Below are 24,477 nucleotides of genomic sequence, written 5' to 3'. Positions count from 1 at the left end.
CGCAAATTGCATGTTCCCCAGGGACAACGCTGTCGCATCTTGTAAAGTTGCAGGGTGCAGAGAAAGAAAGAAAGAAAGACTCCATCCTTCCTGTCCAACGATTGCAGCATCGCGTCCAGCTCGCCAGCCGACGTTAATGGAACTCAGTGTGGCCGGAACCTTGATGTCGGCGAGGCGGGGCGAGACGGAGCTGTGTCGCGGAACCGCGCCGCCGAGGGGGAGGGCGTTTTCTGGGCTCCCGGACGCCAGCAAGGCGCTCCAGGAAGGAGAGATGCTGCCTTCGTTTCAGGAGTCCGTCGATGGGGACGAGAGGGAACTGGAGAGCAGCGAGGAGGGGCCGGGTGGCCTTTCGGACGAGCGGAAACTGGAGCGCAGCAACAGCAGCTACTACTGTCTGTACGGCTACCAAGGCTGCAGGTGAGGGGTGGCGGCCTCTGGGACCGGCCCTGGGCGCGGCGCCCTTCTCGCCAGGATCTGCCCCCCCCCCTTCCTAGAGCCTTCTTGCCCAACTTGTTGGCTCCTTTCATAATCCCGGGTTTGCTGGTCGTGCCCTGTGAGGGTGCCTCATCCTCACCTTCCTTCTCCACCCCATCCCCGCAGGCTCCAAAAATTAAGAACTGCCCTGCTGACAACGTCCACGTAGCCCAGTATTCCATTCCCAACAGTGACCAGTTAGAGATGCCTCTAAATCGGTGGTTCCCAAATCTGGGCAGTACCATCCCCTGGGGGGCGGTGAGATTACCTGTGTAAAGTGCCGTCAAGTCGCAGCCGATTTATGGCGACCCCTTTTTGGGGGGTTTTCAAGGCAAGAGACGAACAGAGGTGGCTTGCCAGTGCCTTCCTCTGCACAGCCACCCTGGACTTCCTTGGTGGTCTCCCATCCAAAGACTAACCAGGGCTGACCCGGCTTAGCTTCTGAGATCTGCCGAGATCAGGCTAGCCTGGGCCATGCAGGGCTAGGGGGGCGCTAAGAGGCAAGGGGGCAGCGGAGGGGGGCGCTACAGGTGGGTCCCTTCAACTGTTGTTCACTAATTTACAATCGATCGAGCTATGGCACCATGCTGGCAAATTTGGTGGAAACTATTGGAATTTTCCCCCAGACGTTGAAGAGCTGGTACCAATGGGTCAAGTTCATCAGTTTTGTTGAATAAATTTCAACTAAAAAAGTTTTGATTTGGTTTGGAATGGATGTGCAATTAATTGTTAATGCTTTGAAATTTTATTTTTATTATCTTCTTTAGTGACTCATGCAAACCCCTATTTTGAATAATGCTTTTTATAGGATAGGGTAGGGGGCACTGGGGTTGAGTTTGTAGAACCAAGGGGGCGGTCGCCTGAAAGGTTTGGGAACCATTTGGAGTCATTCTAAGAAATCAAAAGAGCCCTGCTGGATCAGACCAAAGGTCAGTTTAGGCCAATATAAAATGAATGCCCGTGGCACCTTAAAGGCTAACAGCATTTATTTAGACTTGAGCTTTCATGAGTCACGGCTCGCTTCTTCAGATATGTGAAATAAAATCATACTGAGAATTCTTAAAAGAGAAGATTTCATGGGGGGGGAGCTGAGGCAGAGAGGTTTGTTGTGAGTTCTGCCATGAATCTTTGAAGTGTAAATTCTCAGTATAAAGGGGGAAAGAGGAGTTTGCTGGTGCAAACATTCCTGGGCTGAAAGGGAACGCCCCCCCCATGCCCCTGGAATACCTCATTGACACCAGCACACTTGCACCAGAAAAACGCTACTGGGAAGGCAGCACTGGCGCCCAAGCCTTGCACTGCTGCATTGCTCCCCAAAGCCAGCATAAGTAGCCCTGTGCTGGCGTCCGTGCCACTTTGGATGGCTCAAGTAGCACTTATGCCGGCGCTAGGGTCATGCTGTCCCCTAAGCAGCTCCGCTCCCTTTCAGGTTTGCAGCTAATGCTGTAGGGCCACGTTTAGATACCAACAAATGTTGCAATTGTAAATACTGCCATTCAACAGAAGTTGACAAGTCCTATCTAGACCTGAGCTAAGAAAAGGACAAAAACTCATCATCATAGTCTATCAATTGGTCCAATGTTCAAATCCCTATCCGTCCACGCCTTGGAAAGAAAAGATTATTTCTTCTAATTTTTAGATCTGGATTGACCAATAATGTTAATTTAGCATCTGAAAGTGGATCAAATTGATATTGTCGTGACATTACCTGTGCCACTCTTCTCTAGGCGCAGAAATTGCTGGAGGAATGAAATTCACTCTAGGATGCGTAGACCCTAATGCATTCCACTTAAGAGTGGGGCAACAGATGAGTAGCCTCCAAAACAGCCCAAGACGGGTAGTCCCAACTACAAAGAGTGATCCCAGTAATTAGTACAAGTTAACAAGTATGCCTGATGATATAAACTAAGATCAGAGAAACCAAATCTTCCTTCATTGAATGGAAACGGTGTCCTCTTTAAAGAAATTCAAGGAACCCCACATAAATGTCCAAAACAAAGTATTAATTTTATGAAAAAGAAAGAGGCATTAAAAAAGACCTGGACACATCTTATTAAAGCAGCTAAGCTTAAAGACGCCTCACTTTTTTGGAAGATAATCTCAGGGGGACTTCAGACAGAAGCCCCAAGATCATGTTGTGAGATAGCGGCAAAAACCTGGGAAACCCACTTCTCTGCACTTTACAATACAGAGCCCGCCCAAAACTCCTCTCTTCTTACAGATTTAGGAAACCCTCGTCTTTGGCCCCCAGTTACTTCTGCAGAGGTTAAAAAGCTCATAGGCCTGTTAAAACCAGGGAAAGCCCCAGGAAAGGACATGACCCTCCAGAATTGATTAAAGCAGACATTGAATGGTGGGCTCTACTTCTTGCTTCCGTTTTTACTTACATAGACCGAACGGCACAAATCCCTAATGATTGGAATACGGCTATCATTATACCGATACATTAAAAAGGGGAAAAAACAGATCCATCTAACTACCGTCCAATAAGTCTTTTAACTGTGGTAGGTAAACTATATGCCAGACACCTATGCTGGAAGTTATGGGATTGGCTTGACAAGAAACACATGTTAGCTGAGGAACAAGCAGGCTTTAGAAGCGGCCGTTCCACTTTGGACCAATGCCTGATTCTTTGCCATCTGATAGAGAAATATACTTCTAGACCACAAGGAGCCCTTTATACAGCTTTTGTAGATTATAAAATGGTGTTCAATAGTATATCACGCAATAGGTTATGGGCGAAACCTGAAGCCTTTACAATTGATCGCAGGTTACTTTTACTAATCCGCAGACTACATGAAAACAACAACTTGAATGTAAGGTGCAATCTTCAAGGTCATTTAAAGCACGAGATTCCAGTAAAGAGAGGTGTAAAACTAGGCTGTGTTCTCGCACTTCTCCTGTTTAATTTCTACATTAACTCTATGGTACAGTCATTAACAGATTCCGATTTTCACCCAAGACAAATCTCTACATTACTATACGCAGATAGTGCTATCCTCTCTATCTCTAAAGTAGGGTTGAAAAGGGCACTACAAGCACTCTCAGCTTACTGCAAGGAGGAACATCTCACAATCAATCTCTCAAAAACTAAAATTGTTATTTTTTCTAAAAAAAACTCCAAGTACAGATGGCAGATTGAGGGCCATAACATAGAACAAGTTAAAATATTCAGATACCTAGGAGTAGTGTTTCAGTCTTCTGGCACTTGGTCGACTCAGACAACGCACATAACTGAGGCTGCCCAAAGGTCTGCCACAGTAATTTTGAGTTTTTTATTTACAAAAGGAGGTGCACATATACCCAGTGCATTGAAGGTATTTAAAGGGAAAGCGATCCCACAATTAACCTACGGCTCACTGCTATGTCTTTATAAGGATCTCCATAAATTTGAAGTAATGCAATCTAAATTCCTTAGATCCTTATTTGGAGTACCTAGCTGCATTTCAAATTCCCAACTTAGGATAGAAGCAGGCCTGGTACCTGTAGGAACACACGTATGGTTCCAAGCCATAAATCTCTGGCTCAAGCTAAACCTAGCTCCATCTGGATTAACCTTGCTAATACTCATAGATAACCACCCTTCAAGGTGGATAAGAGATATAGAGGCCCAATTGTACCATCTGGGATATAGTAGCGAAGCATTACTACAACTAGGTTATCAAAGAGCTAAATTACAAATTAAGCAAAGGCTATGGGACATTTGCGCTTCAAACTGACAGAGCACAGGCCCCCCTATTACCAGCAAAGATTGTAATAAAAACTTTGTGCCTCTAAATTACCTTTACTCGCTGGAGACCCCAAAGTTGAGAAGAGCCTTTACCTTAGCCCGGTTCAACGTACTCCCATCCGCCCTTATTGAAGGAAGATATGCACGTATCCCATATGATCAACGAACCTGTCCTTGCCAGTCAGGTGGGATTGAAACCACTGAACACGTCTTTTTAGATTGCTGTTACTATCAGGAAATTAGATCCAGGCTCATTAGACCAGTATTGTCTAAATACCCGGGTAGAACAAGCTCCTTTTATACTGACTTTCTCCTTGCTGACTGCTCCAACGAGACCACCCTTAAAGTGGCAAAATTCTGCGCACAAGCATGTTTAATAAGACAGAAGAAGGTAACCTAAATTTTAATTAAAGTTATCTAAGTGTTATAACTGCACCATTTAACTATTTATATATGCCTAGAGTTATATCAATTTGTTGCTGGTCTTTGACTGTAAATAAACTTCTTCTTGTTGTTGAATATATCTGCAAGGTATATAGAAAATAATTGCACATAAAATATAAATAGTCCTAAGTATAATGTTCATTTTGAGTGTGGAGGAATCGATGACAGTTCCTTTGTCATGGATAGATCGCTGTGTTTAAGTTTAGACTTACAGGGATACTAAAACTCTGCTTAGGTGGGGGATGTATTAAAATCATCCACCCTCATAGCCAGATGAACTCGAAAATTTGATTTTAATATGTATGCTTTAATTTGTTAGCAACCTTGATGGCTGTGGTGAGGGCAGAAAAACGGGGCAAAAATTTTGTAAAAGAAATAAGGTACATTGAGTTTAGGAAGTGTTACATAAAATATTTTAAATAGATAAATACTATTATGCCTGTGTAAAGAAGTACTAGTGCCACCTTTGAACCTGCTACCAGTTGATGTCACTGATGACCCTAAATTCTAGCATTAAGAAAGACACAGGAAAAAGCCACCTCTCTGCACATTTAATGGTTTAAAAACTATCTGCTGTTATCTTATTTTTTTCCTAAGCTAAAGGGCTTCAAACAATTTAGCAGTTTTAATAGGGTAGTTTTGTAGGCCAACTGTATTTTGACAGATGCTTCTAAAGCCTGTATATTTCAATTAAATTTGAGTGTGTGTAACTTTGCATGGAATCGGTTATTGGCGGTCCTTTTTTGTTCAATGGTATCCTTTTTTGAAAGAAAATGACCAGAATCTTTTGGCTGTCCCAAAGATTTCTATAATGTTGCTTGTTGGAGTTATTTGGAAGAGAATTTAAAATGACACTTGCCCCTTTGTCCTTCTCATCTCTGAGTTCTTCGCTGTGCTGGATTTGTACCCCAAATTGCATCCTGTTATTCTGGGTTAATTCCAAATAGTTACTACCACTTTCCAAAAAAGTAACTATGTTAGGCTGCAGTCCTTTACATGTGTGGGGGTAAATAGTGTAGGATTGGGCTGTGTGGCTTTAATCCTCATTATACTTGGCAGCAATTCCTGTTGAACTATATCTCCACCTAAGACCCCGGAGAGCTGTTGCCATCCAGAGTAGACAAGACTAACCTTGATAGACCAGTGGTCTGATTTAGTATAAGGCAGTTTCATGTGTCCAACAAAGGCAATTAGGAAGAGTTTTGTGCTTTCAGAATTTTCATAATGGCTTTTTTCCCTAGGCTGTACCAGGGTGGAGACAGTGATGATGGAAGCCCAAGCAGTACAGTGGATGAAACGCCCTCTTCGGATGACTTCAGGTAACCCAGAATGGCCAGATTCTCTTAACTCTGGATCTTCCATATTCTAAGTTGTCTCAAAACATGTACCCATCTCAAAAATGAATGGAGCACATGACCGTTGTTGACATTTCTCACAGGGGGGTCCATACTGTGAAGAGGGTAAAAATAATGGGTTTTATCCAAAGGCCCACTTCTGTTGGCAGAGGAGGAGAGTTGATTTTTTCCCTATTCCCTCCCCACTGCAGACTCCTATTTCAGAAATATCCAGGTTCCCTGTCCCCTAGGAGCAGAATTTTGGAAGTATTATTATGGAATCATTCCAGACTGGAAGGAAATTGCATTATTTCCTCTTGAAGGCCTGACTAATTCCAGATGTCCAGAAATTGGTTGTGTTTAGCTAGTCATGGGTTCTGATTAGACAGAAGAATCCTCCTCTTGATTATCTCTTGACACATCCTGGGCTAGAAGTAAATATTGGTAGCTTGTTTACAAAAATAACCTTAATAATATGTGGCTCTCACATTCTAAAAACTGACAAAGCACCAGCATGCCTGTGGGGCTTGGATTTTGTTTGTAAATGCTGTCTGAAACAGAAGGGATGGAGAATTTGTGGGATGGCAGGCTTGTATAATGGTTGCTCTTGAGACCATAACTCTAGAATTATTTTTGTGCAGCCGCCCTATTGAGACAAGAATTGTAAAATAGCCAGAGCCAGAATTACAGGTGAGGCAGGAATAAGGACCTTAAAGGAGGTCCGAGGAACTAATTACTTCTAATTTGAGCCCTGTACAGGCAACAGTACCAAAACTGAGCAAAGTTTCCATTTCCTGCATAGAACCTTTGAGAATCAGTCAGTTGGGGTCAGAGAGCTGAAGTGTGTCCAACTGAACAGATTACTTTAGTGCATCTGGGCATTGTCAGTACTGAAATGATACTGCTAGAAACTGAGCCAGGTAAGGAGGTTTTGCTTGCTAAGCTAGTAGTACTTAATTTATATTTTTATATATTTACTTAATTTATATTATTATTATGGTGTTATAAATTGTTGATGTATTTTATGTTGTCATCCACCCTGAGCCCTGCTTTGGTGAAGGGTGGGGAAATATAAATAAAATTAGTAGTAGTAGTAGTATCTTTCTTTTGTCAGTGACTTCTGAGAGATCCAGTCATGAACTTTCTCCAACAGCGATCTGCTACAATCCGCTGAGATCTGTGTACCCCCATGCTCAGCCCGTTGAAATGGATGGGGGCTTTAGCAAAAGCAGCAGTTGAGCCCAAAGGAATCCGGTGCCTCACTGAGCAGTGTTTGTTTTTCATTCATTCAGCCTCTCTGTGGTGGACACTAACTTGCCAGCTGAAGCAGAGACCGAATTGCACAGTTTTATTGCCAAGCATCTTGCTAAGGGAGCCTTTTTTGAAGGGATGGGCAACGTTGCATCCGTAGAGCTGAGGTAAGGAAGCACATACTTAACCAGGTCTTCTTTCCAGTGTGTCAAATAATTTTATACTCTGGCTGGAATTAGGTGTGATGGGCACTGCCAAACGTAGCAGGCCTATATCTTTTCTCCCCTGGAAAATGTGTGAAGTGCTGTTACCATGGGATGAGTTTCCCTGGCCCTTCTGTCTTTCATTGGCTGCCACTTGCAGGGCGAGGAGACTCATCTCACCAGATCCCTTGATCTGTTCAATGTTACAGGGGGGAGAGGAGGGCATGCAGGGCTGTTGCTTTTCTTGGAGTGGCATAGCAGCTAGAGTTGGGCTAGGACCTGGGGCAACCAGATTTGAACCCTTACTGCCATGGAAGCTGGCCAGGTGAGCCAGGGGCTGTTACCATAACTCAGCCTAACCCTGGGGTGTCAAAGATGTGGCCCATGGGCTGGATTAGACCCACCAAGGGCTTTTATGAGGCCTGTGAAGCCAAGGCAGCCACCCCCACTCCCCCCGCTTCGGGCTGGGGTGTACAAGCCGCGCCGATCTGAATGTTCAGATTTGCGTGGCTTGCATGCTCCCCAGCCAGCAACCATCCCTCCTGCTGGTGTGCTCCCTTGCTCTCCCTGCCCCTGCTCCACCTGTTTGTTTTGGCTCCCCAATAGGTGCAGCTGTCCCAGGTGGAAAGAACCGCTGGCAGCTTCTCCTGCCTGCATCATCTGGGCTCCGCTCTTGACCAGCTTCACCTCCCCTAGGCATTGGCTCCATGCCACCGATGCTGGCCTAGCAGAGGAGGCGTTCTGTGCTGCTCCAGCTGTCTCTGCCACCCCGGCTGCCTCCCTCATGGGTTCTGCCCTCTCTGGGTCCCGGGGCCTGTCCGCTGGCTCCCTGGGGTTCCCCTGTCGCTACCTCTCGAGTGTGGGCGGCTTCCTGCCTGTCCCTGCTGCTGCCGAGCCTGTCGTCTTTTGGACAAGCCTCGGAATCCTGCCCTCCTGCCCCTGCCCATAGGCTGCTGAGCAGGACATCAGTGAGTGTGGGGTCTGTGGACAGAGGTTTGGGGAGGCCAAGAGGGCAGGATGCTGAGGCTTGTCCCAGGGATGACAGGCTTGGCAGCAGCAGGGGCAGGCAGCCAGGGCAGCAGAGACAGCTGGAGCAGCACAGTGAGCCTCCTCTCCTGGGCCAGCATCAGCTGCATGGATTCGATGCCTGGGGGAGGTGGAGCCGGTTAAGCCCAGACGACACAGGCGGGAGAAGCTGCCAGTGGCCTTTACACCTGGGACAGCTTAACCTATTGAGAGGCCAAATCAAATAGGTGGAGCAGGGGCAGGGAGACTGAGGGAGCATACCAGTGGGTGGGGGGAGCTCTGGGCAGTGTGGGGGCTCTGGGCGGAGGTCTGGATAGGCTGGGAGGGCCAATGCGCAATATTCCCCATCCCGATCTGGGCTTGGCAAGGCTGCAGCGGCCTCATTAGCCCAGCCAGCAACCTTCCCTGTCCCCATCTGGACGTGGCAAGGCTGCACCGGCCTTACTAGCTCAGCCAGCGACGCCTGCCCCCAGTCCAGATCTGGGCTGGTGAGCCCGCTGCGAACTCGCCAGCCAAGGCAGCCACCCCCCAGTTTAAAATATTTAAAAAAATTAATGCCAGGGGCCAGAGATACACACTTCATAGAAGACACAGGCAAAGCCGGTCAATGATTTTTTAACTTTATTTTTTAACTTAAAATACATGTTTATATTTTAAATTAAATTAATTAAGTTAATTTAACTTAAAATTAAGCTAAATTAATATTATTTTTTAACTTAAAATACAAACATGTATTTTAAGTTAAAAAATAGTATAATTAATTGGCTTTGCCTGTGTCTTCTATAAAGTTTGTATCTTCAGTACCTGACATTAAATTTTATGGTACACGTGGCCCGGCCCGACCTGACCAAGTGATTATTATGTCATGTCCAGCCCTCGCCACAAATGAGTTCAACACCCCTGGCCTAACCTGCCTTCCCAAGGTTGTTGCTGTGAGGATTAAGTGGAAGAGGGGAGAACAATGCAAAAGGTGGCTTTGGGTCCTGATCAGGGAGAAAAGTGGGATACAGTGTTTGTAAGTTGGTCATAACATAGTTCCAGCCTCAGTGACATGTTGTTCCAGTAAGATTTGGCCTTAACATTGAGATGGCATCGAGTGTGCCACATAGCTTCCTTGAAGTGCTGTGTTGGCAATCGTGAAGTGTCTGTAGATTCTGGCCTTGGACACTTTAGATCACAGTAGATCAAATACTCAAGTGTATAACATGATCAATGAGCAGACAAATTCCTGCATGACATACAGAATAAAACTGATTCGACACAACCTACAAGTAGCCTACAAGTAATTAATTATGTATTTCTCTATGCAGTATACCAGAAAGCCGAGTTGGTTGTTATTACTGCCTGCTCCAGCCAGAAAAACATGCAGAAACGGCAAGCTCAGAATCAAGTATATGTCCCCTAGACTATGTTGTCTGCTTTTTGGGAGGCTCAGAAAAGGGGCTTGAACTATATCCTTTTTTGCTATCTTTGAATGTAAAAGTAGACCATAACTGGAAAACTATATTCAATTACCACATCCTTTTAGTCACATCCTTGAGCACAGAGAACACTGGGCACTCCTGCCCACCTGATGATTCCTTTTTGTGCACTTTAGGTCTCAGAAGTATGAGAATGCAAAGATTATAGACCTCATGGATCCACGCATACATTTGAAAATCAGTAGGCAAACGTGAATCAAATGCTAGAAAGGAAGGGAAAAGGAAAGAAATATATAAAGGCAATCCCAAATTCATCATTTCCTCCATTTCAGAACAAGATTCCCTCCCCACCCCCGGCAGTTGATACTTTTCTAATTGGAATGACTTTTGATTATGGATATTGTAATAATAGAAGTGTAACAGGCCTAATAGGAAAGAAAGTAGAAAGCTGATAGGAAGAAAGTAGATTCCTTTGAAATGTGGTGTTGGAGGAGAGTGTTAGATACCCTGGACCACCAAAAAAATCAGTGGGTTTTAGATCAAATCAAGCCTGAACTGATCCTAGAAGCTAAAATGACTAAACTGAGGCTGTCGTACTTTGGACATATTATGAGAAGACAAGAGTCACTGGAAAAGACCATCATGCTAGGAAAAGTTGAAGGCAGCAGGAAAAGAGGAAGACCCAACAAGAGATAGATTGACTGTATAAAGGAAGCCACGGCCCTCAATTTGCAGAATCTGAGCAAGGCTGTTAAAAATAGGACACTTTGGAAGACATTGATTCATAGGGTTGCCATGAGTCGGAAACGACTTGAAAGCACTTAACACACACACCAGGCCTGGTAGCTATGGTTCAGTATCTGTTGTGTTTCTGAAAATGGCACACCAAGTTTAGTAACCACAAGTAGGGAGCCAGTATGGTGTAGTGGTCAGAATGTCAGATTAGGATATGGGAGATCCAGGTTAAAATCCCCACCCTGCTGTGGAAACTGAGTGGGTGACCATGGACCAGCTGCTCACTCTCCCAGCCTAACTTTCTTCACGGGGTTGTTGATGTGAAGATAAAAGGAGGGGGAAATGATTTTGGAAGCCACTTGGGATCCTCATTGGGGAGAAAAGCAGGCTATAAATACCTAAATAATAAATAAATGTGCCTAAATGTACATAGTCTAAATTACAATACTTTGGACATCTCACTGACAAAGATGTTGGCCAATCCTTAGTCAGTCCCTTAAATTAGATGTAGTTAGACTAGGAGTACATATCTTTCCAGTGTAGTTTTCAATGAAGGGCTCTACAGGAGTGAATCCTAAGCAGGTCTGTTCAGTGGGGCTTACTCCCAGGAAAGTGTTTTTAGGATTCACTTTTTAGGGTTGCACGCAGCTGTCCTATCTCTTTTGAAAATGCCATTTAAATGCCTGAACAGATGTAGAGAATTATTTCCTTATGAGCTTACATTCAGACTTGAGCTGGACAGATATACGCAAGACTTGAAGATTAACCTCGACATCGAGGTAAAAGTTGTGTTTTTTCTTCCTGCTCAGCTGTTTGACTTGGGATGGCTAATTAGCAAGATCCTTGTGTAATCTGAAGAAGAGTGGCTAGAGTGCCATCTGGGATCCCTGAAAAGAAATTCAGGGGGATTCAGTTTGGTAGCTGTATATAAAAGGCTTGATACTTTTCTATTTGTTGCAGCCTCATAATCTGGAGACGTGTGTTCAGCCCCTTCTTAGAACTTGGTTTGAGGACTGTGTGTGCCCTATTCAGAGGGTAGTACAGCTCTTCCAGGAGAAACTGGCCTTTGTGTTGCATGCTGTGAGTATTGCACAAATGCATACCTTCCGCATGTATTTTTCCATTCAGGTGACTGTTTTTGATATCTTGTATTTGATGCTCTGTTTGCATGCAGGTGAATCAAATAGTGAAAACACTGAAAGCCACTGTGGTGTACTGGTTAGAACTGTGATTCCCAACCTTTTTGGAGTTGCAACATTGTAATTGTTTGATTTCATGATTACCCCCCCCCCATATAAACAATTCTAGGTAGTATACATATGTATGCACCATCAAGTCTTAACTGACTTATGGCGACCCAGCAAGGGGTTTTCAAGGCAAGTGGGAAGCAGAGGTGGTTTGCCATTTGCCTTGCTCTGCAAGTGGTCTTCCATCCAAGTACTGACCCTACTTAGCTTCTGAGATCTGATAAGATCGGGCTATACCATGCCACCTTCCCTCCCTCTAGGTAATATACAAAGGAATAAAATATTTTTTAAAATAAAAGTTGCATTTAATTCAGTCAGGAACAATGAAGTTCTGTTTGTGGAACCGAATTTTCCAACTCCCCCCATCTCTCTACAGCTTGCTGTGCTCCTTGAAATTTAGCTTCTGGGGATTAATGACTACGTGCACAGCAGAAAGGATCTTTTCAATCCTTTCTAATGCATTTCTGATTTTGAATATGGCCTAGAACAAAAAAGCTGCTTCGCATATTTTTCAAAAATTGAATTTTGTTTTGAAAGTTTGTTGTGGCGCTCCATGAGAGAACTGGCAAAACCAAAACTGAGAATCACCAGGTTAGAGTTTTGGGCTAGGATTCAAATAATTACGCTGCCATGAAGCCTACTGGGTGACCTTGGGAATGCATTAATGTCCAAAGATGCCATCATTTAACGCTTTTTATAGGATGATAACATTCCACGTGGCTTGAATAGCATGAGAAAGTGAGAGAAAGCGCAGTCTAGCGGTTTGAATCTTCTAGGCCTGAAGCTCACTGGGTGACCTTGGGCCAGTCAGTGCCTCTCAGCCTAACCTGTTGTTTGGATAAAGTAGTGGGGAGAGCAATCCGAAGGTGTTGGAGTGAAACTTGCTAGAAACCAAAGTTATGAATGTAGCAGCAACACTGTTTCTTCCATATTTCAAGGCTCTGAGTTACACTCCAGTGGAAGTCAAAGAGTCAGATGGAAGGACAAAGAAGGACATTAACAGGTAAAGGCAAATTTCCCTTCAAGATAATGTTTCACCTAGGTGGCCTAGTTCGTCACATCACAAGGGTCTTGCCTTTCCCCTGACTTCAGTTAAAAGGGAAGGGGCAGGGGCTCCAGCAGGGGAGGATGGGGGCTCAAGAAGCCGAGCAGTCCACCTTTCTCACAAGCAAGGAAGAAGCCAGAATGATGCTTAGTAGTCTGAGTTGAGCAGTAGCTCAAATCTCAGGGCTTCAGAACAGCTACAAGCCTCTCTAGGAATCCATAATTACTTACTTTAACCCTGCAGCCAGACAGTGCTTGCTAGGTTAAAGTGCAAAAGGTTAAAGTGAGTGATCGTGGAATCCTAGAGCAGCTTTTTTCTGCTCTGTTCCTTAGGTAGGGATGAGCCCTCTATGCCTGCCTCTGGTTTGCCATGCTGAGAGGCGACAATGAAAAAGAAGCCAGTGGGGCTTCTTTCATCCTTCCCACCTCATTTTTTTTAATGTGTGAGTGGGGGACCCCAAGGGAATCTTCATTTGTTGGCCCATGGTGACTTTTGGCAGCCCTTTAAGTGATAAGCTGCAAATGTAAAGGGTGTAAAGTGTGTAAAAACATTAATGTTCATTTTTAGGTTCCTTAGAGCTGCAAGCCTTCAAGGTCTTGTTCAGGAAGCCACAATGACATCCTTATCCATAGCAATGAACGAGGAACAGTGCAAATCAGCAGTCATAGACTGCAGTGGGCCACAACCGCAGTTCCATAATGCAGGTGAGATTTCAGGGGCAGGCGCATCAGTGCTGTTCAGTTTTACATAGTTAACTGGTTCTAAGAAACATCCTTTGGCCTCCAACTTTGCTCATTGCTTTCTAACGTGGCACCTGCCATGTAGGGTTGCCAACTGTAGCTTGGGAAACTCCTGGAGTTTTGGGGGTGGTGCCTGGGGAGGGCAGAGTTTGGGGAGGGGAGGGAGCTCAGCAGGGATGTGATGCCACAGTCCTCTCTCTGAAGCTGCCATTTCCTCCAGGGGAACTGATGTCTGTAGTCTGGAAAGCAGTTGCAAACCTACTGCTGTGTCCAAAAGGATGAGCATTTTGCAGGCCACGTGAGGTCCACGTGGGCCTCTTCCCACTCTTCCCTCCTTTCTTTTAATAGGAAAAACTGAATGGCTGTGCACCACTTCCTAATTGTCAAGCAACCCTGGGTATAAATTTCCTTGGCGTCATAAAGAACTCCGGGGGCGGGGGGAGAGCATGGGAAATATCTGTGACCATCAGCACCTTCCATTGACGGATTGTGGGGTCCAACCTGGTGTTGTTTTTTCTGTTCTGTTTTTTCATTTTATAGAACATATTCCTCATATTACTTAAAGTGAGGAATTCTGTGATGAAAGTATATTACCCCCCCTTTTTTTAATGTGTGACAGGCAGTAACAAATTTTGTGAAGAATGGACACAGGCGTTTCTGAATAGTTCTGAAGGGGGAAACCCATTTCTCTTCCAGCAAATATTGGAGAACTTTAAATTGAAGGTAATATGGCTTCACACATCATTCATGGATCCTCAAATAGAGAGTTGTTAAGGTGCCACTTGGGTGCAAACCTAATCCATTACCCAGTTGCGCCAAATAATTTAGGATGCAAACTGCATCCAGCTGCTCAGTGATAAAATTCCCATTGAGTTTAATGGCCTTGGCTTGCATATGCGTGCCATTTGGTTTAAATCCTAGTACTTCAGCATAGCTGGATGGTGAATCAGGCTGCCCATTTTGGTTTTAAAGCCATGGAATCTATATTGGTACCTTCTGGTAGATAAAAGTATCTGGTCCCCAAAAGAGAACCTTAATTTACAATTAAATACCGAGGGAACCTGCATTTTTGAGTGTCATGAGCTGTAACCAAGCAATAAAAGATTACTGGGCACAAGGTAGCAAAATGTCAGTACATCCCTCATTTCAGCATTCTTCTCTCCCACTGTCATCAAGGAGGATTAAAAGTGTTTCATTTAGGTTGAATTGTGCTCATAATTTTCAGGTCTCTGATTAATGCTAAGGAATTCTACCTACAGAGGTCCTCATTCATATATTGGCATAGTGGACATGAGGAGCTTGAATTTGGATCAGACTAAGATAGACACACCATCTAAAACACCTGGCAGTCGTCTTTATAACTAACTTCAGTCCATGCTCCCACCCCACTCCTTCCCTACGCAGCAGATCCACACTATTGCTGCTTTTCTTTCAGGGCTGCACACGCAGGCATCCCCAGCAACTAGCCTGGGGGAGGAAATGGGGGACGCAACATGGCTTTGCCCCATTTTTCATCCACCTTGGGGGCTTGAGGACTTTTCTGCTGCTTGTCTTTGCAGGCCATACAAGACATCAACAATCTGAAGCGGTTCATCCAGCAGGCAGAGATGAACCACTACGCTTTGTTCAAGTGCTACTTGTTTCTGAAGAACTGCGGGAGTGGAGATGTCCTCTTGAAGATTGTCAAAGTGGAGCACACAGAGATGCAAGAAGCCAAAAATGTAATAACTGTCCTCGAAGAGTTTATGAGAGAGTCAGCTGTGGCCTAATCACACTTCCTTCAATTCATGGGCTATGTGTGCCCAACAAAAGTAAGGTGCATCTGGGTATAACATGAGGGAAAGAAAACTACCCTTTTTAGCCACGTGTACATAGTGGGAGCCATAACTGGCTGCAGCTCCCCACATTTGCACCCAGGTGATTAAGAAAAGGCGTGCTTTTCTCTTGCATTTTAGAGGGTATACCCAGTGGTGCCCACATGTAGTGTCCGTACATTGTATCCGCCTGTTTCATAACGCCAAAAATGGCTTTTAGTTGGAGGATTGTACAGAAGTAGTACTCTCACTGTGAAATAGGATTCACTGTTGTATAAACTTGTACTTGAAAACTTTGGATATCAAGGCGACACTTAACATTTCCTTTTTCTAAAGAAAGGCAGAATGGTTTGGGTTTAATCTCTATAAAATTTCATTTTGCACAAGCTCTTCCTTTCAGTTTTAGATCTTACGCCGTGAAGATTCCTCTTTTTGCTGCGGGATGCAGGACAGACTATGTATCGATTGCATTTTCCATAGTGGGACAAAGAACAATACATTTTAATGTCAATGATGATTTTACGCTTACAAATTCAGAAAGTACTAAATATGTAAATGCTGCTACAGGGGATCATGATTCAACATTTTGATCAGACTTAATAAAACAAATACCAATGAAATAATTGTTGAAAGGATTACATTATACTGTAGCTTTGAAGAAAGAGGCTGGAAGGCTTTGTTGGCTACGTAAGCCTTTTCTTAGTTTGTTTGGCACTTGCTTACACATCATGAATTAGTAAGAACTTGAGTGTTGTAGTTACTGAATGAATGTGCTTGATGGCAGTTGTGGCTCCAAGCTAGATAGTCCACCTCCTGGCATCTGCACGTGCTCTCCACTTCTTCTGCAATTTGCTCTTTCCAGCTGTCCTCTTCAGAACTGCTAGTGTGTTTCCATAGGTTTAAAAAGCAGTTTGGGGCTGCGACGTGAGAGCCCTTTTGAGAAAAAACAAAACAAAACTTAAGAACTACTTCCCACCCTGTGGCAGAAATTATAATACAGAAGGCTTCTGCCAGATCCCTTGAATGGCTTTCTCAAGTCTCAATATTTTTAAGAAGCAGTCAGAGAATTCTGATCCAGCAGCCATTGAGAGGGAATCTCTCTCATGCCTTTAAAAACAAAACTGATCTCCTTCTCAACAGGTATTTGGCAGGGAAACATGGGGGTGGGGGCTGAATTGTGCTCCCTGCTCTGTCTCTGAACAGCTGGTTGGAGAAAGTATAGGTTGTTCTTTTTTAATCATTAGGGATGCGAACGCTAATGGCTCTTGCATTCAGGCTGAACATCACCCATGCAATATTGGTTTCTGTATGAAATGAGTATTTAGAAGCTTGCTTTCAGGCCCGCATAGCCCCTGGCGGGATCCATGGCCATGGTATCTAGAAGCTGCCTCCATTGGTCTATACCCTGTGTCATGATACGTAGTGAGTGTTAAAACATTCCACACTGATACTATTGTGGCTTCTAGTTCCCACTGGTCTTGGGAGCTCAGTCCTGCAATAATGTTGTTTCAAAGGCCCCAGTCCAACGATCCTGACATGCAGCAATGGGCTGCATTCATGTGAAGGCTGACATGCAGAACCTCGCCAAACAGTGGAGCCTGTTTTGACAGTGCCAGTCGCTTCCGAGGGACTGGATGTGGCCCCAAACAGGCGACGGGTTCTGTCAAAGCTGACAGCAGCTGGGAAGGTGATGCATGTAGAAAGTCTGAGCTGGCTCTGAACGTTGTAGGTGCAGCCCTGAGTTAAAGATACAGCATGCATCCTTCACACAGGCAAGCCCTAACACAGCAAAGGGATCGGCCTGCAGTGTCTCGTATTTGAACACACCTCACTTCTGCTAGACTATGTAGGTCCGAAGCAGCGGTCTGACCTAGAGTTCAAATCAGATCATACTGTCGTCAAAAATAGTTAATTATTTAATTATAGTTGTATTTGTAAAACATAACCCATCCCCTTTACAAGGCTTTTTTTGGCATGTTTACATTAACATCCATATTTTTAACAGAAAGAAAAACTGACTAGCCTTTAATGGACTCTGTGCACAAATAAATGTTAGAACAAAACTATACAGTATGTACAAGATAGAAAAATATTTGGAAACTCCTTACAGCAGGCTACTTTGAATGCACCATTTTGTTCGACTAGCCCTTGATGGGAAAGCATGTTCTGTTCGGCTTTTTCTTTTTTTAAGGCAGCGTTACATCGTTGGGTGCTTGAACGGTTAACAACCTAGAAAGGTACTAATTGTGCAAGTGAGAGAAAGAAAAGCTTCATAAATCTGGCATTAGCTGTAAATGGAATAGATGCTGTGGGGAGACAGTGACTTAATACATTTTGCTAAAAATAGTGTGTCTTTTGTTCCACAAATCCTGCCTGTGAAATTCTGTGTGTCTTGTCTTGTAAAGCACTCTGTGATACAAATGTGTGTAGGGGGATTTTACAGAGCCTCTGCAAACAACTTTCTCTGATTAGAAACCAGTGAGTAATGATGGTATTAAAACACATTTACCTTCAAGCAAGTTTGCTTTTGTTTTGCTTCCGTTTGTGACATGACTGAATCGCTGAGTCTTTGTCTTCATATTTCCAACATAGTACTTACGTCTGTCCTGTACCGATGCAAAGGTCTTTGCAGTTGGCAGCATGAAGACGTTTTTTACAACCTCACAGCTCGTTGAAGGCAGAATAATTGTCAAAAAGGAGAGAACTAATTCTGCATATTTATTACAGTTACCTCCTGCCTTTCTTCCATCCAGGCACTGATCAACCCCAGACCTGCTTAAAGGTAAAGGTAGTCCCCTGTGCAAGTACCAGGTCATTACTGACCTATGGGGGTGATGTCACATTACAACATTTACTAGGCAGACTCTGTTTAGGAGGTGGTTTGCCATTGCCTTCCCCAGTCCTCTACACTTTACCCCCAGCAAGCTGGGTACTCATTTTACCCATCTCAGAAGGGTGGAAGACTGAGTCAACCTTGAGCTGCCTACCTGAAACCGACTTCCGTCAGGATCGAATTCAGGTTGGGAGCAGAGCTTGGACTGCAGTACTGCAGCTTACCTGCTTAAGGTTAGCAAAAGTTGCTGTTATCATCTGCCCTCCAACCATATCCATCAGTGACACGTCGGCATTTGACTCACCAGTACCTCATGATTGAGATTGACATTGGTGTAGCTGCATTCTCTCAAGGGTTTTGGATAGCAGAGGTGAGGTTGACAGGTGATGGAAAAGTGTCAATAGGCCTTGCTTGATTTCCCAGGACATTCTAGGCAGGGCCACTGGGAGGGCAGTGCCACTCAGTGCTGCAGTTTCTTTCCATTTTTGTGTTCATAAAGCTGTTCCTGGGCCCAAAGGATGCCCTATGCATGCTATTGTAGGATCACAGAGGCCCAGGATAAAGATGTCAGGCATCTTTAACTAATTAGTTAATTGCTCTTAGGAGCTGCCAGCAGCTTTTGGTTCAAACACTGTGTGATTGTAAAAGATGACTTAGAAGTCACATCATCAAAGTCATGTTGAAACCTGAAGCAACGTGAGCTGAGCATAAAATCTTATGAGATTTTTTTCAACATCACTCCCCTCGGCAATGCAAGGAGAAACTGCCAAGAAATTCCTGGTGCGTGCACAGTGTCCCACCAAGCCCACCTTTTGGGCAGCCTCCAGTGGAAAACTTGGTCTGCAATAGAAACATTTAAACGACCAATTATTGGGATGTTGCTGTGGTCAAGCTGCAGTTATGGCTGCTGCTGCAGCAAAAACAGCACAAGAGCCATAACTTGCTGCAGCTCCCCACATTTGCACCCAGGTGGTTAAGAAAAGCATTATGACTTTACAGTACAGAAGCAGGGACATGGCCAGCGTGGTGTAGTGGTTAAGAGCGGTGGTTTGGAGAGGTGGGCTCTAATCTGGTGAACCGGGTTGGTTTCCCCACTCCTCCACATGAAGCCTGCTGGGTGACCTTGGGTTAGTCACAGTTCTCTTGGAGCTCTCTCAGGTGTCTGTTGTGGGGAGGAAAAAAGAAGGCGACTGAAAGCCGATTTTATTCTTCCTTAAGTGGTGGAGAAAGTCAGCAAATAAAAGCCAACTCCCTGAGGGGCAAACTTCTAGGGTCCCTTGGCCAGCTAGGAGGTGCATGAGGCAGGCAGCTCATGTAATTTGTTTGCACATGTAATTTGGCTTGAAGGTGGCCCCAATAGGGATCTCTTTCAAGGGGTTTGTGGCAGCCCTGCTCCACATAGCCAAAGTTTTTGTGCCTACAGCATGTACCAGCTGGCTCTCTGCAGCGGCATGAAGGGGTGGGAGAACTATAGCACACCTTTAGTGTATGCAGGGATGCATTTCCTGCCCAGATCAATTAAAGAAAAACCTAACCTTAAGGTACCCATAACAAAGTTTAATAACATCACTTTCAGCCTATGTGGGGAAATGAATCAAATGCAGAAAGAAGCCTGCAGTCATTTTAAAAAATCACGTTTCAGATTTGACAGCATAGCCGTTAGAAAGAATTGCTACACGAATATCCTCTGCACTTGGCCAGCAGATGTCCCTGTAGGAGCTGTGCCACGGTCTCTTTCAGCACCTACCCATTAGCCTGCTCTTTAAACTCATGGCTGTAAATGCTTCATTAAACAGAAAAGAGCAAATCTGGTAGCATTTTCTGGCAGTGTGCTCATCATCCAAATCTCATCTAAAGATAAGACTGGCTTAAAAAGGGTGCATTTGCTAGGCTTTAAACCAGCACCGTCTCCCTAGCTGAGAGCATTTTAATGACTAAATATAGTTCCATACAGGGTAAGTGCGGCAGTACCCGAGATGAGCACAATGACTGTTCCATGAAGAGTTTAAGACTCATTGCAAGTTGCAATTAATCTACAAGAATCTCAGGCACTGCAATGTTTTAAGCTAGCAAGGACACCTGGAGGTAAGAGAGAAATTTATCCTCTAATCACTCATTGGAGAGGCAATATCCTGGAATGACTGGGTGAATTTAAGAGGCCGCTTAACTCAGAACTGCCTCTATGTCTTGGGTGATTTGACAGGAGAAATACTTAAGCCGTACTTAGCTTTTATTCAACAGTCTTGCAGAATATTAATTTGTAAAAAAAAAAAAAAAGGCAACTGAGTTAGATAGCTGCATTGTACTAAAGGCTGTTATATTGAACAGCCTATGCAATGGGAAAGAGTGCAATGAACGGGTTACCGTATTGCCCTTGATCCATGCCCTTTGCTATGGTGGAGAGCAGAATACAAGGCAGGGCAGCAGGTATCACTTCTAATCGCTGACATGGAAAATGTTTATTAGAGTCCAAAGCCAGATTACTCAAGTTGCTGCAGGATCAAGGCCTAATTCTCATAAACAGCAGATAAGGAGCTGAACCCTAGAATTTGCCACATCAGTTTGCAGGGGGGAGGTCACATGACTTAATGTTCTTCCATAACAAGGAAAAATTCCCAACAGCTAGAAAACTGGCCCGTCAGGGAGAAGATAGGGCTACACTTAACCCTGCCATCTAGTATTCTGAATGCAAGATCTTTAAAAATATATATATGGAAGAATGGTCATACAAGTCTGTTTCTTGACCAGAATACTTATCTCCTCATCTGGGATAACGAGGACTGATCTTGACATCTCAAAAGTGAGTGTCATAAAGGTTACACTTTTGGGGGGAAAGGCCATGACCACGTGCTCACATGGCTGGCGTTCTGAAAGCCTCATTTAAACTGTTTTTCTGTGCAAGTTTTTCAAATTCTGGTTTCCGGTTACCTATTGAGTCTCTATCACAGCACAGACTGTAGGTCCATATTCACTAAGGCATTCTGCCACACACAATCCAGATGTGACCCCCCTGTTGGCCAGATGTGACCTCCTTGTCATGTAGGAGGGATCGCTTGGGTAATAGCTTGGTTGGCACTGGAGGTTTAATGCCACCCTCTTATCAACAACAAATACTTATCCACATCCATTCCTTTTGCTGCCACCTGTGGTGCAGCACACTTTTTATGTCTTCTCTAGCCTATTAGTGATCATGATGCATAGCAATGAAAACCTAACTATACATGAAACAGTCAAGTTATGGATTCAGTCTGTAGCAAGAGCAATAAACAGATCTCAGGAAAGGGCTAGGCAGATACGAGGCCAGCTTTGGTTTTCAATTACTCTTATTAAGGGTCAAGCTACACAAGGAGGTGAAAGATCCATGCATTTAATATGCCTCAAGGAAGGGGCAGGGACAGCCAGTTTTAAAAGCAAAAAGGATTTCTCAGGGTAGAGGCTTCAACACTCCTCACGCCTGCTGGTAACTTCCTCCCAATCTCTTCCCCAAGCACTCCTCACTCCACCAAAATCATTTCCAATAGCAGCTGAAGAGAAAACGCACGTGGAAGAAACACAGTGTGGTGAGATAATCTGCAGGTGAATGTTGGGTCAGGATTCTGCATTCATCATCCATGCGCTTCTTTCACTGTTAAAAAACAAGCTTTCCATCTCCCCCTTTTCTTCATGATCAGAGCAAACTAGCTCTCCTGTCTAGTTTGGCCCTTCGTTCTACGGGGCAAAATAAATGGGCTGTAATTTGGAATACAGTGAAGAGGAAGGTTCAATATGTCCCTCTTCCCAGCCATGGGGGAGACACACTCCCATGATGCCTGAGGGCAACCTTTTACTTTCTCCCATGAAAGTGAATGCCCCCCCCACCCCCAGAGAAAAATAAACCTCACATATGAGGACAGTGTTGTGATGGGACAAAAATGGCTCCTCACAATATGCCCCAGCCCCCACTGCTTGATTCTTCTCCTCAGAGTTCCCTGCTGTGCAGAGATGTCCCTCCCCATCCCTCACCATGCCTTTCGTAAGGATGGACATTTCATTAATATAAAATAGCTCAGAGGTGAATGTAAATTCAAAGTCACAGGGAAATTTTTTTAGTGTTATCCCCCCTTCTTTTTCACCTGTGGACACAACAGTGCTCAAAAATCTGAAGCTTTAGGCTTGTGTGAGAAGGAAAATCCACAACAGAAGAATGGATTTGACATAAACTCATTGGATTAATGAGAATTATGCCAGACCATGTTGAGATCATTCAAATGTGTAAGTTTGCCTTTGGTAGACAAGTAGTCGGTAAACTCTGCAGCAGCAAAGTCAAAACACAGGCAGGAGAATTTCAGAATTCCGGTTTTCTTCTTACAACAGGCCAGCCTGCTCCGAATGGTCAGATTTCAGCTCTGTGTAACTGCTATGTTTCACGGAACATAATAAAGCAATGATTTAAGCAGGATTGCTGCAGGATACTGCCCATATCTTAATGAAAAAAATGAATGGCATCTTTGTGGTTCCCCTATTTTCCAGAAAGTATGCTAATATGTAATATGGAGTTGGCAGTACCTTCCCCCGCCATTTCAGAGGGCATCCAGCATCTGATGAAATTTTTACCTGCTTTCGAAGTGTTGAGGGACAGAGCAAGACAAAGCAGAACAGTGAAAAGAGAGATGGATATTTGAGATATTTCAGAAGAAAAGCTAAAGGAAGAAGAATTTTTCCGTCTCCCAGGTCTAATGACCTTTTTGGGCCGGGATGCGATGCATTTTTTGGTGTGTTCACTGTGTTCTAGATGGGACAAGGGGGTAATTTGCAACCATCAACAATTTGGTATTTCACAATCTTCATTCTGGTGTACTTTGCATTATCATTAATTTATTGCATGTGTGGATTTTGGTAGTTTCAGCATGACATTCTGAATTTTCTAAGCTCTTGTTCTTTAACAATCATCACCACCACCGCCATCTTTGTACCTGATGAAACTTCCTTGCTCAGGGTCTCTCACATGGTTAAAGGCTTCTTTTTATAAAAGCTGCCCCTGGGTTGCATCTCTACAAAGAATTCCCTTCAGGTCAGAAATCAGACATCAGGGAAAACGGTACTAGCTAGTTGTTATCTTCCCCCTGGAATGCTAATTTTCTATTGGCAGGAAATCCCTTGCATTGGAAGCATTAAACTATATGAGCTTCCACCAGCTGACTGAAGTGGCAAGCCCAGATTGAGGTTTACTGCCTTAGGACAAACTACATCTGATGGTGGAAGTCCATCTTTTTCCCTCTTCCCCTTTGGGCTTTAAGAAGCAGTGAGAGGGGCATTTCCAAAGGGGGAAAATGGCAGGGGGAAGAGTTAACCCCTGCTTCCCCAGCACCACATCCACACCCTCGCCTTCCCACAAGAAGCCTTTTGAAGCTCCATTACCACTTCTGGGTATCTGAACATGGATCTCCAGTGTAACGTGTAACTTGGCCCTGAAAATCAGGCTGCAGCTGAGGTACCATTGCCAGACAGATCTTTTATCCTGAGGAAAGCAGCTCCTGGCTTGGCTACTTCCACAAAACAAAAAACCACATCCAATTTTTTTTAAACAAGAACAGAGCAGAGGTTTTGTTAGAAGAGTGCCACACCTTTTTCATATACGTAATATCGAAATCTGAAAAAATAAAAACACTACCATGTAGCAGTGATCTATGTTCTATAGAGTGCACAGCAATTCAGATGAATTCGTTAGGTTCTACAGGGGTGTGACTTTCTGGAATAGCATCTTTAAAACAAGAGATCTGGCAACCCCTTTCTGATAATAGAGCAGATGCTGCTTTAGAATGCCCAAGAAACAATAAGGGGGGGGGGGAAGAGAATAACATGATTGTCAACGAAATACCCAAAACAACCGGTCTGCCCAAAGCCTCCAAAGTGGTTTGCTTCTAGGAACAAAAACCCAGCCAAAAATTGTATATAAATCAAATCAAATATGTATTTAGCAACCTCGTTAAAGCACCATCAAAAAATCTATTTGGTTTATCCTTCAGTTGAAAATTGGCTTCTGCCACTGCCTAAGAACCCATGTTTGCTGATGCCTTGGGAAACGTTTATGGAAAAGCCTCCCTGTAACAGACCAGCCTTCATGAACTTTCCAGGTTCATTGGGCACCAGCAGTAGCATCACAGAGCAGTCCAGGCTGCCAGTGAAAAGCAAGCCAATGAA

The 24,477-nt window shown here is 44.2% G+C and overlaps 2 protein-coding genes across 2 annotated transcripts in view; one reads left to right on the top strand and one right to left on the bottom strand.

The window, feature by feature from the left end:
• CD63 (CD63 molecule) overlaps positions 1 to 24,477 on the bottom strand; it is a 207,942-nt gene that overhangs the window by 65,295 nt on the left and 118,170 nt on the right. The window lies entirely within an intron of this gene.
• Positions 272 to 15,419, top strand: C1H17orf75 (chromosome 1 C17orf75 homolog). Its single transcript, XM_056867083.1, has 10 exons — positions 272 to 417; positions 5,890 to 5,967; positions 7,275 to 7,400; positions 9,773 to 9,913; positions 11,340 to 11,397; positions 11,579 to 11,698; positions 12,804 to 12,868; positions 13,478 to 13,614; positions 14,270 to 14,373; positions 15,210 to 15,419. The coding sequence occupies exons 1-10, from the start codon at positions 272 to 274 to the stop codon at positions 15,417 to 15,419; spliced, it is 1,185 nt and encodes a 394-aa protein (XP_056723061.1).

This window comes from Euleptes europaea, chromosome 1 (assembly GCF_029931775.1).
Source record: "Euleptes europaea isolate rEulEur1 chromosome 1, rEulEur1.hap1, whole genome shotgun sequence".
NCBI lineage: Eukaryota > Metazoa > Chordata > Lepidosauria > Squamata > Sphaerodactylidae > Euleptes > Euleptes europaea.
This window is presented reverse-complemented; position numbering and strand designations above follow the sequence as displayed.